General features: G+C 31.3%; 1 protein-coding gene across 7 annotated transcripts in view; it reads right to left on the bottom strand.

Moving 5' to 3' along the window:
* The window catches only part of LOC126828190 (IQ motif and SEC7 domain-containing protein 2), a 119,741-nt gene that overhangs the window by 38,738 nt on the left and 67,562 nt on the right, over positions 1-13,441 (bottom strand). The window contains exon 1 of one of the 7 annotated variants that reach the window (XM_050557800.2): positions 12,712-12,810. The exons of 5 other annotated variants lie outside the window; for them this stretch is intronic. In XM_050557800.2, coding sequence (XP_050413757.1) covers positions 12,712-12,731 — 20 coding nt within the window. In that variant the 5' untranslated portion in view covers positions 12,732-12,810. Of the gene's footprint in view, positions 1-6,939; positions 7,104-12,711; positions 12,811-13,441 lie in introns of those variants that run through there. One more of the 7 variants, XM_050557806.2, reaches the window with a different exon arrangement.

The raw sequence follows: 13,441 nt of genomic DNA on the forward strand, positions 1-13,441 counted from the left end.
TATAATCTTCTTGAAGTATGACACTGAAACAAGATGTACGCTTTCATTGATGAACAGAATTTGGCAACAAAGGTGTCATGTCACCATTCACGAATTTATCAACAGGTTATTTTAAGTCAAACATAAGTAAATACAACTAGACCAATCTGTAAGTGTAAAAAAATACTAGGTTTTCAACAGACAATTTAAAAAGGTAGACATTTTACATAAATCATCATGACAACATGGCGACAAACTGTTACATTTGTGAAATTAATTTCTTTCATTATTAATATGTAGACAGGTAACCCAATCCAACTCTATCAGCTAGTATAAATATTTCTGTTTTTTCTCTGTGTGTGGGGGGGGGGGAATAAAACTAACGTCACAGTGATCAATATTTGATCCTCCATCTTCATCACAAATTTGACGAAGTTTAACACTCTTTTATGCATTAATACACTGCTATCTGTATTCGTCTGACCAAGAAAATCTATTGTTGTCTCAATAAGAAATACCTGTTCTTTCTCTCCAACTCAAATACAACTATTCAAAAATTTTAAGCAATAATACTTACCCATTCATCCTAAAATATATCCAACATGAGACTCCTTGGTCTCACAGATACCAATATATCCGACATGGGGCTCCTAAGTCTCACAGACTATTACCAATATAATCTATGGTAAATGAAACTTCTTAGAGATACCAATGTATCCTGCCATAAATCTCACAGCAATATATCTTAAATTAGACTCCTTTGTCGCACAGATACTACTAAAACCCAAACACAACAGATCCTTATTCCAAATAACTGAGTCTGATGGATGGCATATTTTAATTGGAGTAACAACCAAAGACTTGGCACATCAGAAACCTCCAACAAATCTTCAAAAATAACACTTTGTATAAACTATATATAATGAAAACCTACCTATATAACCTCAAATAAAGTATCTTATCTTATATTACATAGCAATAAATTATTGTACTATTGTTATATTGACTGTTTCCAACTGTATTAAATATCAGTACATAAAACATTTATCAGGTACCTACTTTATAAACCAGAAATATGAGAAAAATGTACCTTTTTTTATACCAGCCAGATCTCAATAAGCTTATATTTCCTAAGTTACTTATATTACTAACTGTCAAAACCTGTTTTGCTTTTTTTTTTTAAATATCATCCAAACCACTTGGCGTAAATCCATGCCAGTCCCATCCTTACAGTACACCTCAGAAGTGAAAGCTGTGCTAGAAAAATCCTGAACATGCTTTTCACAACCATCTCTTGATCTGGGTATGGGACTGCTTGCCTAACCAGCAGATGGTGGGTTCGATCCCTGTGTTAGATGAGAAAGTTCCCTGGGATTTCCAGCATGGTTTCCCCTGTCAGCTGTGCAGGATGGATAGACTGGCAAGGAACAGTATCTAGTCGTTCAGATGGGAAGAAATAAATGAACTTGCGTATACATGTTGGCATGCATGTAAAGAGCCCTCGATAGTTGGAATTTAAATTGAGTTTAGGCAATTTCCCTTATTGCAACTGCAGGGCATATGCCCATCTTCATTAGTGCCGTTAATGCAGAAAAGTAGGACATTAACCCCATTTCAATTCATGTTAACCAAATTATTTACACAAAAATGAAATATTGCAACAACAATGCTTTAACTTTCATAAAGAGACCACAAATTAATATCTTAATTGAAATCATTTACCAGTAATTTGTACGAAAATGTCAGAGGTAGACCTGTACTATAAGTCTGTGTGCAAACACACACACAATGGTGATATAAAATATCGTATTTTACATCAGAATTCAATCGATATGCTAGTGACTTATTCATCAATAAAATCTGTTTCAGTTTCTAGATACAAATAACAGTACTAACAGCAGACATCAAACAATGCTTATTTTCCCACATTTTCTAGTACAGCAACAAAACAGCTATAAAAGCAGACTTCAGTTGTAAAACGCTCTACCTTGTAGCTCATTAAATACAGATTGTACGTGATCACTATGCACAGACCATATCCAATCAATATCAACTAACTTCAAAAGTATTTTTTTGTTTTTCAGAGTTCAATTCTTTGATGAATCTGAGCACTTTTCAATTTCTTTTACAGATACAAAGAATAACCTGTTTGTGGAGAGTTGGCCTAATTATAAGTTCTCGTGGGATTTTGAAGTTTTGTTTCCCATTTCCATAACTCCCAGACCATTTAGGATTCAATTCCTCCTTATTAATTACTGCCAAAATATATCTTCCTTTTAAGAATATATTTTGGCAGTAAAAAAAGAATGGTTGAAAAGTATTCTATAGAGACATTCATGAGATTGAAAAAATATCAACCAAACTATCCATTGTTAATGTTAGTTTTTATTTATATAAAAAAAAACTATCTAATACTCTATACATGCTAGATAAAGATTGACAATACTTATTAATTTGTGTATCTATAGAAAAATATTTGATAGCATGTTGTTGTTAACTATTTCTATTGTCAATGTCAATCTACTAAAACTATTTAGAAATGGTCTCAGATGGCCTATCAATGAATTTAAAGGGACACAGACCATTAATAATGTAAATCGTTCCGACACAATGGGGCAGCTGAATAGTAGCAAGATAAAATTGTCACCATTAATGATGACTGAAAATAATTTTTTCTATGAGACAAAAACTGAGTTATTAGAGAAAGTTCTGTTAGTCTTATTCCAAGACTGATTGGGTGAATAGTTAAAGTTTCAATAAAAAGCAAGTCCTATATAACATGCACATATGTTGGTGAAAATTAAAAAAAAGCGTAACTGGGTATTGTTCTTTATGCATGTCTTGGATGAATTCTTTTTTCTCTTGATCTTATTTATTTCATGAAGGGGGTGGTAATTCTATTTGCAGCCCATTCTGTAACAGGTTATCAAGTTTAACTGAAAGGTGTACTGGTTGACCACCCTGTCTATGTCTTCCTGTCCTCTGATGTTTGCAAAAACACCAGGTGTGTCCTAGTAGGATGGTCAATTTTCCCCCTTTATAGTCCCGCTATCTTTTATTATAATAAAACAAATATAAACTGTATCCCCATTCTACTATATCAATAAAAACACCATCGTTCACACGATTACCCCAATTAACCGGTCAATCTCGGTTCTGAGATCTCACAAAAAAGATCTTGTTCAAATTGTCAACTGAGACATTCTGCGTACATCAAGAGAAAAGGGTGTTTTAGATAAATCTACTTGTACAATACAATGCTGTATCTATTGGTACCCACGTTCTAACTAGGTGCAACTTGTGATAAACTGTATCAGGTTATAAAGAAGGCCATTAATAAAAGTGTGGGTGTAACATCAATCAAAACAAATTACGTACTTCTTATGAACCCAGTACCTACAGAATCTAACAACTTCTAATTAGACTTGTGACGGAAGATTCAGGGAATTGTATTCACAATTTCAAAAAGATGTATCAATTTATATCCTATTCTTATTTCCAGAACGTCATTCATCATACAAATAAAAATCCATAATTTATATAAGATTTCCTATAAGACTTAATTGCTTTATAAACATCTTCGTGTTATTTGCGGGGGATGGTCAGAGAATCTGTAAGAAGTAGGACATATCTCAGCAATCTATATTATGAAGACACTTGCAGAAAACATGAAATCAATAATATGAGAGAAGGCAATATCCAGAGCTTAATCTACTTAGTTCTCTGTTAGATAACAGTTACACCAGATACAAAGTAAAGAACTTGGAATATTTCTTTCAAGTGTAACAACTGCTGTTAAACCAATAAATAAACTATCATAGAAAGAATTCAAGAACTAGCTACAACTATCAGATTGTTGTAAAATAATCCTTCAGTAACTTTATCACAGCAAACATCAGTCTGGTATCAAGGGTCAAATCTTGACCACCCATGTAAACAATCCTTGTGATACTATGGTATCTGATCAACTTCATTTGCTTTGACCAATATCATGTTTTGTCTCACTAGTGTTCACAGTAAAACTTGTCTGTAGTAAAATGACTTATCAATATACCTACTATTCTCCATTCATCTATATGGGAATTTTTTATTACTATACAATTATGTACTGGAACAAGCTTTCAAAATTTGTTGATTTCAAGATCGATCAAACTATAGCTATCATTACTAAAATAATCAGTGTTAAGATCACTTAAAAAATTGAATTTATAAATCAAAACCTTATTTATCATAGTGCCAATGGACACTTATGGTTTATCCAAATCCATTTTATATTATAAACAATTTCAAGTTAAAAATACTCAAGTTAAATTAGTTAAAATAAACTTGATCCAATGGGCTGATGGCCTTTAATTCCAAGACTTCGGGGTAGGCAGGGTATGCTTAGTTGCTTACTCTTTCTGATACACCGGCTATCACTTATATTTCAGGAATTCATATAGTTAACAAAATATTACTTTTGTAGGTCATAAAAATTACATGTGTCACAACTACATCATATTTCTGTCCATCTAGTTAAAACAGTTGTCCTTTGTGTCAATCCTATATTTTATCTATTTAATGACAGGTAATATTTGTCTATTTACAATATTATATGAATGATATATCAGCCTATAGTTTCAGGAAATAAATCAATGACTATATAATTCTATTTGTAAAGGAGGTAATCAATCTGATACTATGGATAGGTGAAATCATTGAGATGATATTTATTCATGAATGATCAAATTAAAATCAAGTACAAGACAATACTTTTGGGGGAAAAAAAAGAAGTTGGAATGTTGACTGAAATAAAAAGAGTATATGTAACAAAATACATTGTTTTATACTCACACTGTCAGGAGTTAGAAGTCCCAGTATTAGATATATGACATGCACCTACTAGAGACAAGACATTTTTCCAGAATAGCTGCTGAATAGCATTATGCAGATTTTCAACAACAAAAAAATCAAAATAATAGAAAAATAATGCTACATTCTTGTACAAGAGAGATCTGTTACCAATGTAAATATTATCATGAATATTTCATCAAATGTGACAATAAACAAGGCGGTTTTATTGTGTCATGTTTTTGTCATAAAGATCAATATTAAATTGCTTGCTTCTGTTATGAATATTAAATGTGTTACGCTATCTGTTACTCAAATAATCATTTATATCCCTTTCACGGCTGATGAATAAGCAGATTTTTCGAGATTAGTTTTTCAAAGATGTGACAAGACGCTGTCTACAAAATATTTGATTCTTAAGCCTTCTTCTGGTTGAATCAACTGTGCATAATACCCGAAACTTTCTGTCATGATTTTTCATTCAGACACAAAAGCAGATTAGCAAACAGAAAATCTGGCTCCAGTTTTAATTCAGATGTCCAGAAAACAAAAGACATTTTTTGGTCCTTTATCATCTTTAAATTAATTTTGAATTCTTCCAAGAAAATCAGTTAAGTGTTCATTTTTCTAAAATGTGTGTTCAGTGAGGGTGTTGAAAAAATTACCACATAGCACTCAACTATTTACAACTTTGAAGACTTGTGTTTCTTAGTAGTTGACATGCAAGTGTCTAGTGTTTATATAGCTGGACCAACGAAATGGCAGCAAACATATTCAGCATGCTGCCTTATTTACCTTTCAACTTGTATGTTCAATATTTACCTGTTACATTTGGTTAAATCAAGACATAAACAAGGTTCTGGTGACTCACAATATCTGATAAATTAACATTTAACTCTTTAACATGTACCAAAAATGTTGTACTGATGCAAAAACAAGTTGTATCTTTGAGCTAAGAATCTAAATGTCACCTTTACAATGATATATATATATGTAAAGAGTTATACAGATGCCATTATCCAATCGTCCTGTTTTCAACAGAGAATAAAAGTGACAAAAAAACAAGTACTGTAGATTGAATAAATAATAGCCAACAGTGTCAACCATAAATTAAATTGTTTCTTGTATCTGAAAAGGTGTCAATTTCAAGTGATCCTTTGTCAGTCAAGATTGTATCCTATTGAAATGTTAATCTTGTTGATAAAACTCCTGACCACAATAACTTATATAAAATAAGTCAAACTTTACTTACATTTACTTAGGTGTTGAATATCAATAAAAGATACTATAGTGACGCAATAATTGTCTGTCTGGTCTTTTTTATAATGCAGGTTGTTTGAATCATCTAGAATAGACTCCTTGCCATGTGAATTACATACAAACAGCAACGGTTTATAAACTCATGAAATGTTCAAACTATTCTAAGAAGACCTGGCTTCCATTTCTCAGTGTATCAACCATGTTGGCCTCAAACGTCATAAAACAACATACTAAACCTGAACAAAAGGGTATTTAAATACAAAACAAAATATTCCTCACAAGACAATACAAAATATACTTGATTTATAACACTTATTTAGTCAAAAACAACAATCTTCAAGCAACTAAGACACTTACCTAGTCATAATAACAGCTTAATTCTGACAATGACTACACAACATTCTTAATCCTGAAGCCATTTCTTATCAAACTTTTAATATTTACAATCAATTAATCACACATAGACTTACAACAATATCAAACATTCGATATTTAAATAGGTTGATTAAACTTAGCTATTATTGATTAAATGTCTGCTTTTAATTCACAATTCTCAACCTATGTCTTTCGTCAGTTTAACATTAGTTCAAGTACCATTGTACTTGAAATTTAAAACAAATATTGTAAAGTTAAGCATATTTCTTTCATAATAAAAATATTTTTATTTTCTAAAATGTAGTCCTGTTTGACTTTAGCAATATTTTATTCGGATAAAAATTATGTTAAATACATGCATTGTCAAAAATGTAAGGATTCAAAAACAAGCCAAAGGCTTATATTAATTGCTTTCAGAAGCCTGTTTCTCTGTCTAATCTTGTGGAAGTTTCTGCTAAATTTTCAAAGTACATTTATATACAGAATTTCACTTACCCACATTTATTCAATTATGAATAATTCTGTAGCCATCAACTGTTCACAAGTTAAAATCAATAAATTGGGATAAAAACCCAAAAGCTTTGGTGCAACTTTTGCTGATGAAAATCCATCAAATTCTCAATATGCAACTCTATATTTTATCATATTGGAATGTTTCCAATATCTAATGCACATGTAAACACTAAAATGTTATAGATTTATGACCTCAACAACTTTCAATTTACAGAACGAAATTATCGTGGACTAGATTGTTTATTTCGTAGTTTAGATAAATTCACATGTAATATCCGAAGGATCTTGCTATCTAATGAGTATTTAATCATATCATCATTGAAGTGTCTGGTTTTCTTCTTAATTTGTTTAAAACTTGAATCTTACAAACATTAAAAGCAATAACATTTGCTAGCAGATGAGTAATGGCAGCCAGACAAAACTGATAATAGTACATAACATGCATCTATTGGACATTTAGCTTACTAAACCTGCCACAGACAGTACAGTAGATCCCTTTTTCACCTCTTTTTTAGCTTGGTTAATTGTCCTTGCAGTATATATTCAGGGACAGGAACAGACAGTTACAATATCCAAGTCCAAACTGAAATAAAAATCTTAATCCACAAGGACACCTACGGACTGACTCGAGCAAAACACCTTTCTTCCTATTTAGTTAAAACACACTTTTTATCCACCTGTGTTGATTTTAATACTACAGCTTTTAAAAATCACTTTGTGATCAATAGTCCATACAGGTTGATCATCCAGTGGTCTTTTGATCATAAAAATCTACAAATCCTATGTTATCCAAGTCACTGGATGTACTTTGCCACGATCAAGAATGTAATGTCTACATCTAGCTCTGATCATCTAAGTCACTATAGTGTCAGTGTGTGGATGTTTGACAACAGTGTCTGTGTAAAGTCAAAGGCCCCGAGGCAGACATGTCATAATTTCCTGACATTGACCAAGTTTAGCTACTAGATCAAATAAAACACCAGGGGGCAGCAAAATTACCTTCACGCTACATGCTGTGAGGAAATACAACGTCAATTAGTAAACAAAACAGTGCCCGATTTATAAACCATAATATTACTATATGGCAAATAAACACCAGCATCTTATTAAAGGATTTCAATTGGTCAAGACTTTATACCTTTGACAGATTTATTATATTGCCATAAATATAAAATAGTTTTAACATGTCACATACCTATTATTTAAACAGCTTGTTAAGAAAGCTGTTATTAAAACAAACAAAGTAAAAACACATTTTTCTCAGTCTTTTTTTCTAGTTTCTTTTGAAGACGAAAAAACACTTTTTTGTTCTAAGATAGGAGGAAATATAAGTTAAAAGAAATTTTCAACTTAAACAATACATTTATCCTTATGTTACATTTTACATATTGGACCAGAATAGAAATCTTACATAATTTCATTAAATACATTTTTATTTTTAAATTACATTACATTCATTTCCTGGTGTATAATTCTAATGCTTTAAATTCTATTCCAGTTTTTCATCTTTCGAGGCATTGGAAAACACAAGGGAATTCAACGCAAGCTGTGTATACAGTATGTATATAAAATATTAATTAGGTATAGATATATGTAATGCTGCAGGTAACATTCATGAATGACATACGTCAAAGTAATCAATCATAACCTGTCAAAATTTCTCTTTCATCTGGAGTCATTAGTTAAAATATATTAGTTGAATATAGATAACGATGACAGCTCAAAATTTATATAAACACAAGAGATGAAACTGAAAGAATGAATGAAATGGGTTTTAAATTTAACATCCTACTTTTCTGTTCCAACCGCAACAGGAGACGAAATGAAACATTTTATTTCATACATCTTGCACCACCCATTCATCCCTTTTACTCAAAATTACTCTCTCAATTTGAAAATCAGATCAGGTCTGTATCAACAGTGTCCTTAAATTCTTGAAGTATCAGATCATATAATTCAAAACAAAATGGCAAATAGAAACCGTCAAAGAAATTTCAAAGAATACTGTTACAAACACTAGATAAGTACATGTTAGTGATTGGTATTATATCTTTCTCTGAGTAAATCAAACATTTTAGTCTAGACTGACCTTCCTGTTTCAAATCTGTTATGAAACTGGATTTCCAATTTAAATTTTCAGTGTTTATCTGGGGTTTTTTTTAGATGTTGACAGACCCCCCCCCCTCTTACCTATGTAATCTTATGTTTTGCTTATAATCTTATATACTATCTAAAGTACCCATACTTTTTTTTCTTCAATTTAGTTAAGCGAATGATTAATCCTGTCATGGACCTTATAATATATTATAAGGTCCATGTTCCCATCTGGATATAGTTACAACATCAATTTATTACCATAAACAAATGATACAAAAGACTTTGATATACCGTTACCTAATTCCTGGTCAGGTCTTGAATATAACCAAATTCTCTTGGATTGTCAATTTGTCAAATAACTATAATGTAACTGTTTTTATTTTATCAAGGTTAGAAAAGGTTATTGAACAATCTTACTATTAATAATTAATTTAATTGAGATTTGTCTTATATAGATGTTTTACTTCGAGACCATTCATTCATTGATCAATTTGACTATTTATAACTCATCCCAGTCCTAATTACATTGATCAGAAGAAAAGGAAATTAATTATGGAGATTAGCGTTTGCTCCTGTTGTTGGTTGTTAGAACTTTCTGGCTTTTCCCAGTTAGCTTTGTTACCATTAATTTGATTGGTTACAAGGGTTAGGTCACCAAATCGTTGAGTTGTTCCATTATAGAAGTACACTGAATGACTGCAGGAATAAATGGTAAAATAATTCGCATGATCACAATAAGCAGATCATATGCGAATAATATTATCAGAGTTCAGCAACAAGTACTACCTTCCAAATATATTATAATTGGTGCAGGTGAACTAATACATAGTCATCTAATGACCAGCAGCATCTTATTGGTTGAAAGGAAACTACACAGAAATGATTATTAAAAGTAAGCATACAAATGGCTTCCTATTTAATGATATTTTATATTCGATATAATTCTAACAGCATTTAGAAGTCTTCCCATCATATATAAATGTACGATAATAAAGACAGATAAAAGATAGGTTGCCAGGCAATGAAACATACCCCCACAGCAGCTAAATCGTCTGAGTGGTCGACAAAGTTTGTCGCATATTTATTAATTTGTAGGTAAATGGGAGACATTTACAAGACTATTTCATACAGATCAGATTATAAATTCTGTCTTTTACTCAAGTTTTTAGTTCAAAAGGTTCTACAAACTGAAACAAGGGCCTTAACTCTGGAAGTAATTTACAGACATTGTTACAGTTTGATAGGATCTTTCGTCTTACTAATTTAAATAATGCATATAAACTTCATACAGGGATTTCAGAATGTTCAACAAAGTGAAACAAGGGCCAAGGGCCATAACTCAAGGACTAATTAACGGAAATTCAATAAGCTTCTTCGTTTCACTAATCTAAATGATGCATATAAATTTCAAACAGATTTCATTGGATGATAACTTTTGTTGTTAGACTGTTCACATGGTTCAACAAGGTTAAACAAGGTCATAACTCTAGACGTAATTAACTGAAATTTCTGAAACTGAAAAGGCTTCTTCGTTTCTCTAAATTAAAGGATGCATACCGTATTATAAATATCATACAGATTGGATGATAATTTTTGCCATTAGAGCCGTTCACAAGGTGCAATAAAGTCAAACAGGGCCAAAATTCCTGAAGAAATTAATGGAAATTATTGAAATTAAATAGGATTCTTCATCTCAGTAATGTTATCAACATATATCAGTTTCAAAACAATCAAATGATAAATGTAGTCTGTAGAGTGTTCACAAGAAAGTGTTGAAGATGGACGGACAGAAGGATGGACAGACAGAGGGAGGCGACAGCAATATACAATCACATTTCCATGTGGGCATATAAAAATCAATATATAAACATACACTAACAATAAAATATCAGTTTTCTTCCAAAATTCCATTACTGGTTCATGTTTACTGCATAGGAAGAAAAAATAGAAAAATCAATTTCTTGCAATCATAAATAAATTTGATGAAATCTTGCCTTTTGATATGAAACGAAGTCTGGGAAAAGATAGATTTGGGTCTGCGCACAATTTTGTGCATTATATCCCATGAGATTCGTTAAAATTGCAGTATTTCATTACCTATTATGACCAGATGTTCAAACCTTCAAATCCTAACAGCTTTATTTTATTAATTTCCTGGCTCGCGTCACAATTCAAAAAATCTCTTAATCCTACAACAATTGCCCTGTTCCTGTCATTACCTCCAAATGAAAATGTCACACATTAATATAAACAAAAAACAAGGTCATTGAATAAATAAATTCATTGATATGAGAGTTCACTAAGACTACCAAGTAGGTCAATTCAGAACTAACATATTTCATTTAAAGGTGCATTATGTAAGATTTAAAAAAAGAACTGGCTGTTTTTGCTATATATAGAAAAATAGTTGTGTATTGAACATTTCAGTCAAATTACTTTATTCTTTCATCATGATTGTCAAGTGCAATTGCCATGATAATAAACATTGTCTTATCCACTAATATCTTAGCCATCCACTGGTCTGCAAAGTTGATTATGCTCTTGTCACATGAAAAACCTTTCTAGACCAGGCTTTTCAAATGGCACAATCAATGAAAGACAGTGTTTGTAGAACCAGTACTGCCAATTGTCAATTGAAAAAGATAGTAAGCCCACAAATAATTTTGAAAAGAAAAAACAATTTTGACTGATTTACTAGATAAGATATATCAACATTTAAAGCTTTGGGATATCATATAGACAGATCTGGTAGTACAGATATCCTTAATAAAGAGTAGCACTTACACAGGGGACATCAGAATTTTACTAAAAGATGATCTAAATAGCTGTCATCATTAACTAACTAACAACCTTTTATTAGAATATAGAAACAGAGGGACTATCTCCTTTAATATTATTATCTCTAGAGAAATAAATGAATGAAATGGGGTTTAATGTCCTAGTTTTCTGCACCAACTAGGTTAATGAAAAAAAGCTATTTTTAACACCTAGGGAATAAAATTTTGAATACAAATCAATTATCCAAATATCTGTAGATAAATTTTAAAACTGTGCTGGTTGATATAAACATATATCATATACATAAAACTAACAGATATCAATCATCATAATGGGATATAGGTCTGGACAGTTAATAAGTTAATATCATATTCGACCACTTATCGATTATTAATGTATACATGTATATATATAATATCAGAACAGAACACAGACAAAAATACAATATAACCACAGGGGAAATATAATATTTGTAGTTTCATTTAATACCTATAAATGAGCCCCACATGATCTCTGCCATGATACATTCACAATGTCCTGTTTTCTAGGTAAATTAAAATGATTCTATTAATAACATTAAAGTATCCAGATATCATGGTGGACAATTAACAATTCAGAAATAGCCTACATCATGATTATCTGTATCTATAACCCACTTATTGTGATTATAGAAACTGATTCTGATGTATTCCAGAATTTTCTTTCAATTTCATGTTCAAGGACATCTGTCTTCCTCATCCATCAATCAGAGTACCGGTACCAACACATTAAGTCTATAATAATACTACCAAACTCACAGTTATACACTCGCACATGTATACGACAGACTCAAGATCAAAGAAATATTATTAAACGATAAAAGTAGAAAAAATATTATACCTGGGGTTCACAATCTCCATGTTCTATAGAAATAATCTAACAAATGTTACATAACATTTATAAACAAATGTCAGAGGATATACAAATGTCTCTTCCTCCCCGATCCTTTAAATATCCTAGCAACTATAACAATGGCTGAATCTCATTTACTGGAAAACACAGATAACACCAACACCTACTTGATCATTTTCTCTTCCAGATTTAACTTCGATCTTTACACCAAATTATGCTGATACAAGACCATAGTAATTTTTGGTAGACCAATTGTACCATTCGTGACTATTTCTTTGCAGTTCTAGCTGCGTGCATTGTTAATTATGACTAGTAGACTAATGGTAGAACTGTTGCCTTCTCTCTCTTCGTACTAATCAATACTTTCCACCATTACCTTCTATACACAACCAGCTGACATCAACTACAGCAGACATACAGGATTCGATACCATCCAATACAACTATTGTATAGTATTTACTGCTGAACTTAATACCCTCGTCAATAAAATAGTACTAGTGAAAATATCATATTGTTCATTTCTTTAGATCAACATGGGAAATAAAGAGTAACCATCCCACATGTATCTCAACCTCATTTCATCATCTGACACCCCCAAATAATCAATAAGCAAGTCAATTTATATATGTACATAGAGAATTTACTGCTGATCTAAATGTAGAGCTATCCTAAATTAGCATAAATAGTTTCAATTCTCTTGATCAAATGTTGTACGTGA

This window comes from Patella vulgata, chromosome 7 (assembly GCF_932274485.2).
Source record: "Patella vulgata chromosome 7, xgPatVulg1.2, whole genome shotgun sequence".
NCBI classification, from domain to species: domain Eukaryota; kingdom Metazoa; phylum Mollusca; class Gastropoda; family Patellidae; genus Patella; species Patella vulgata.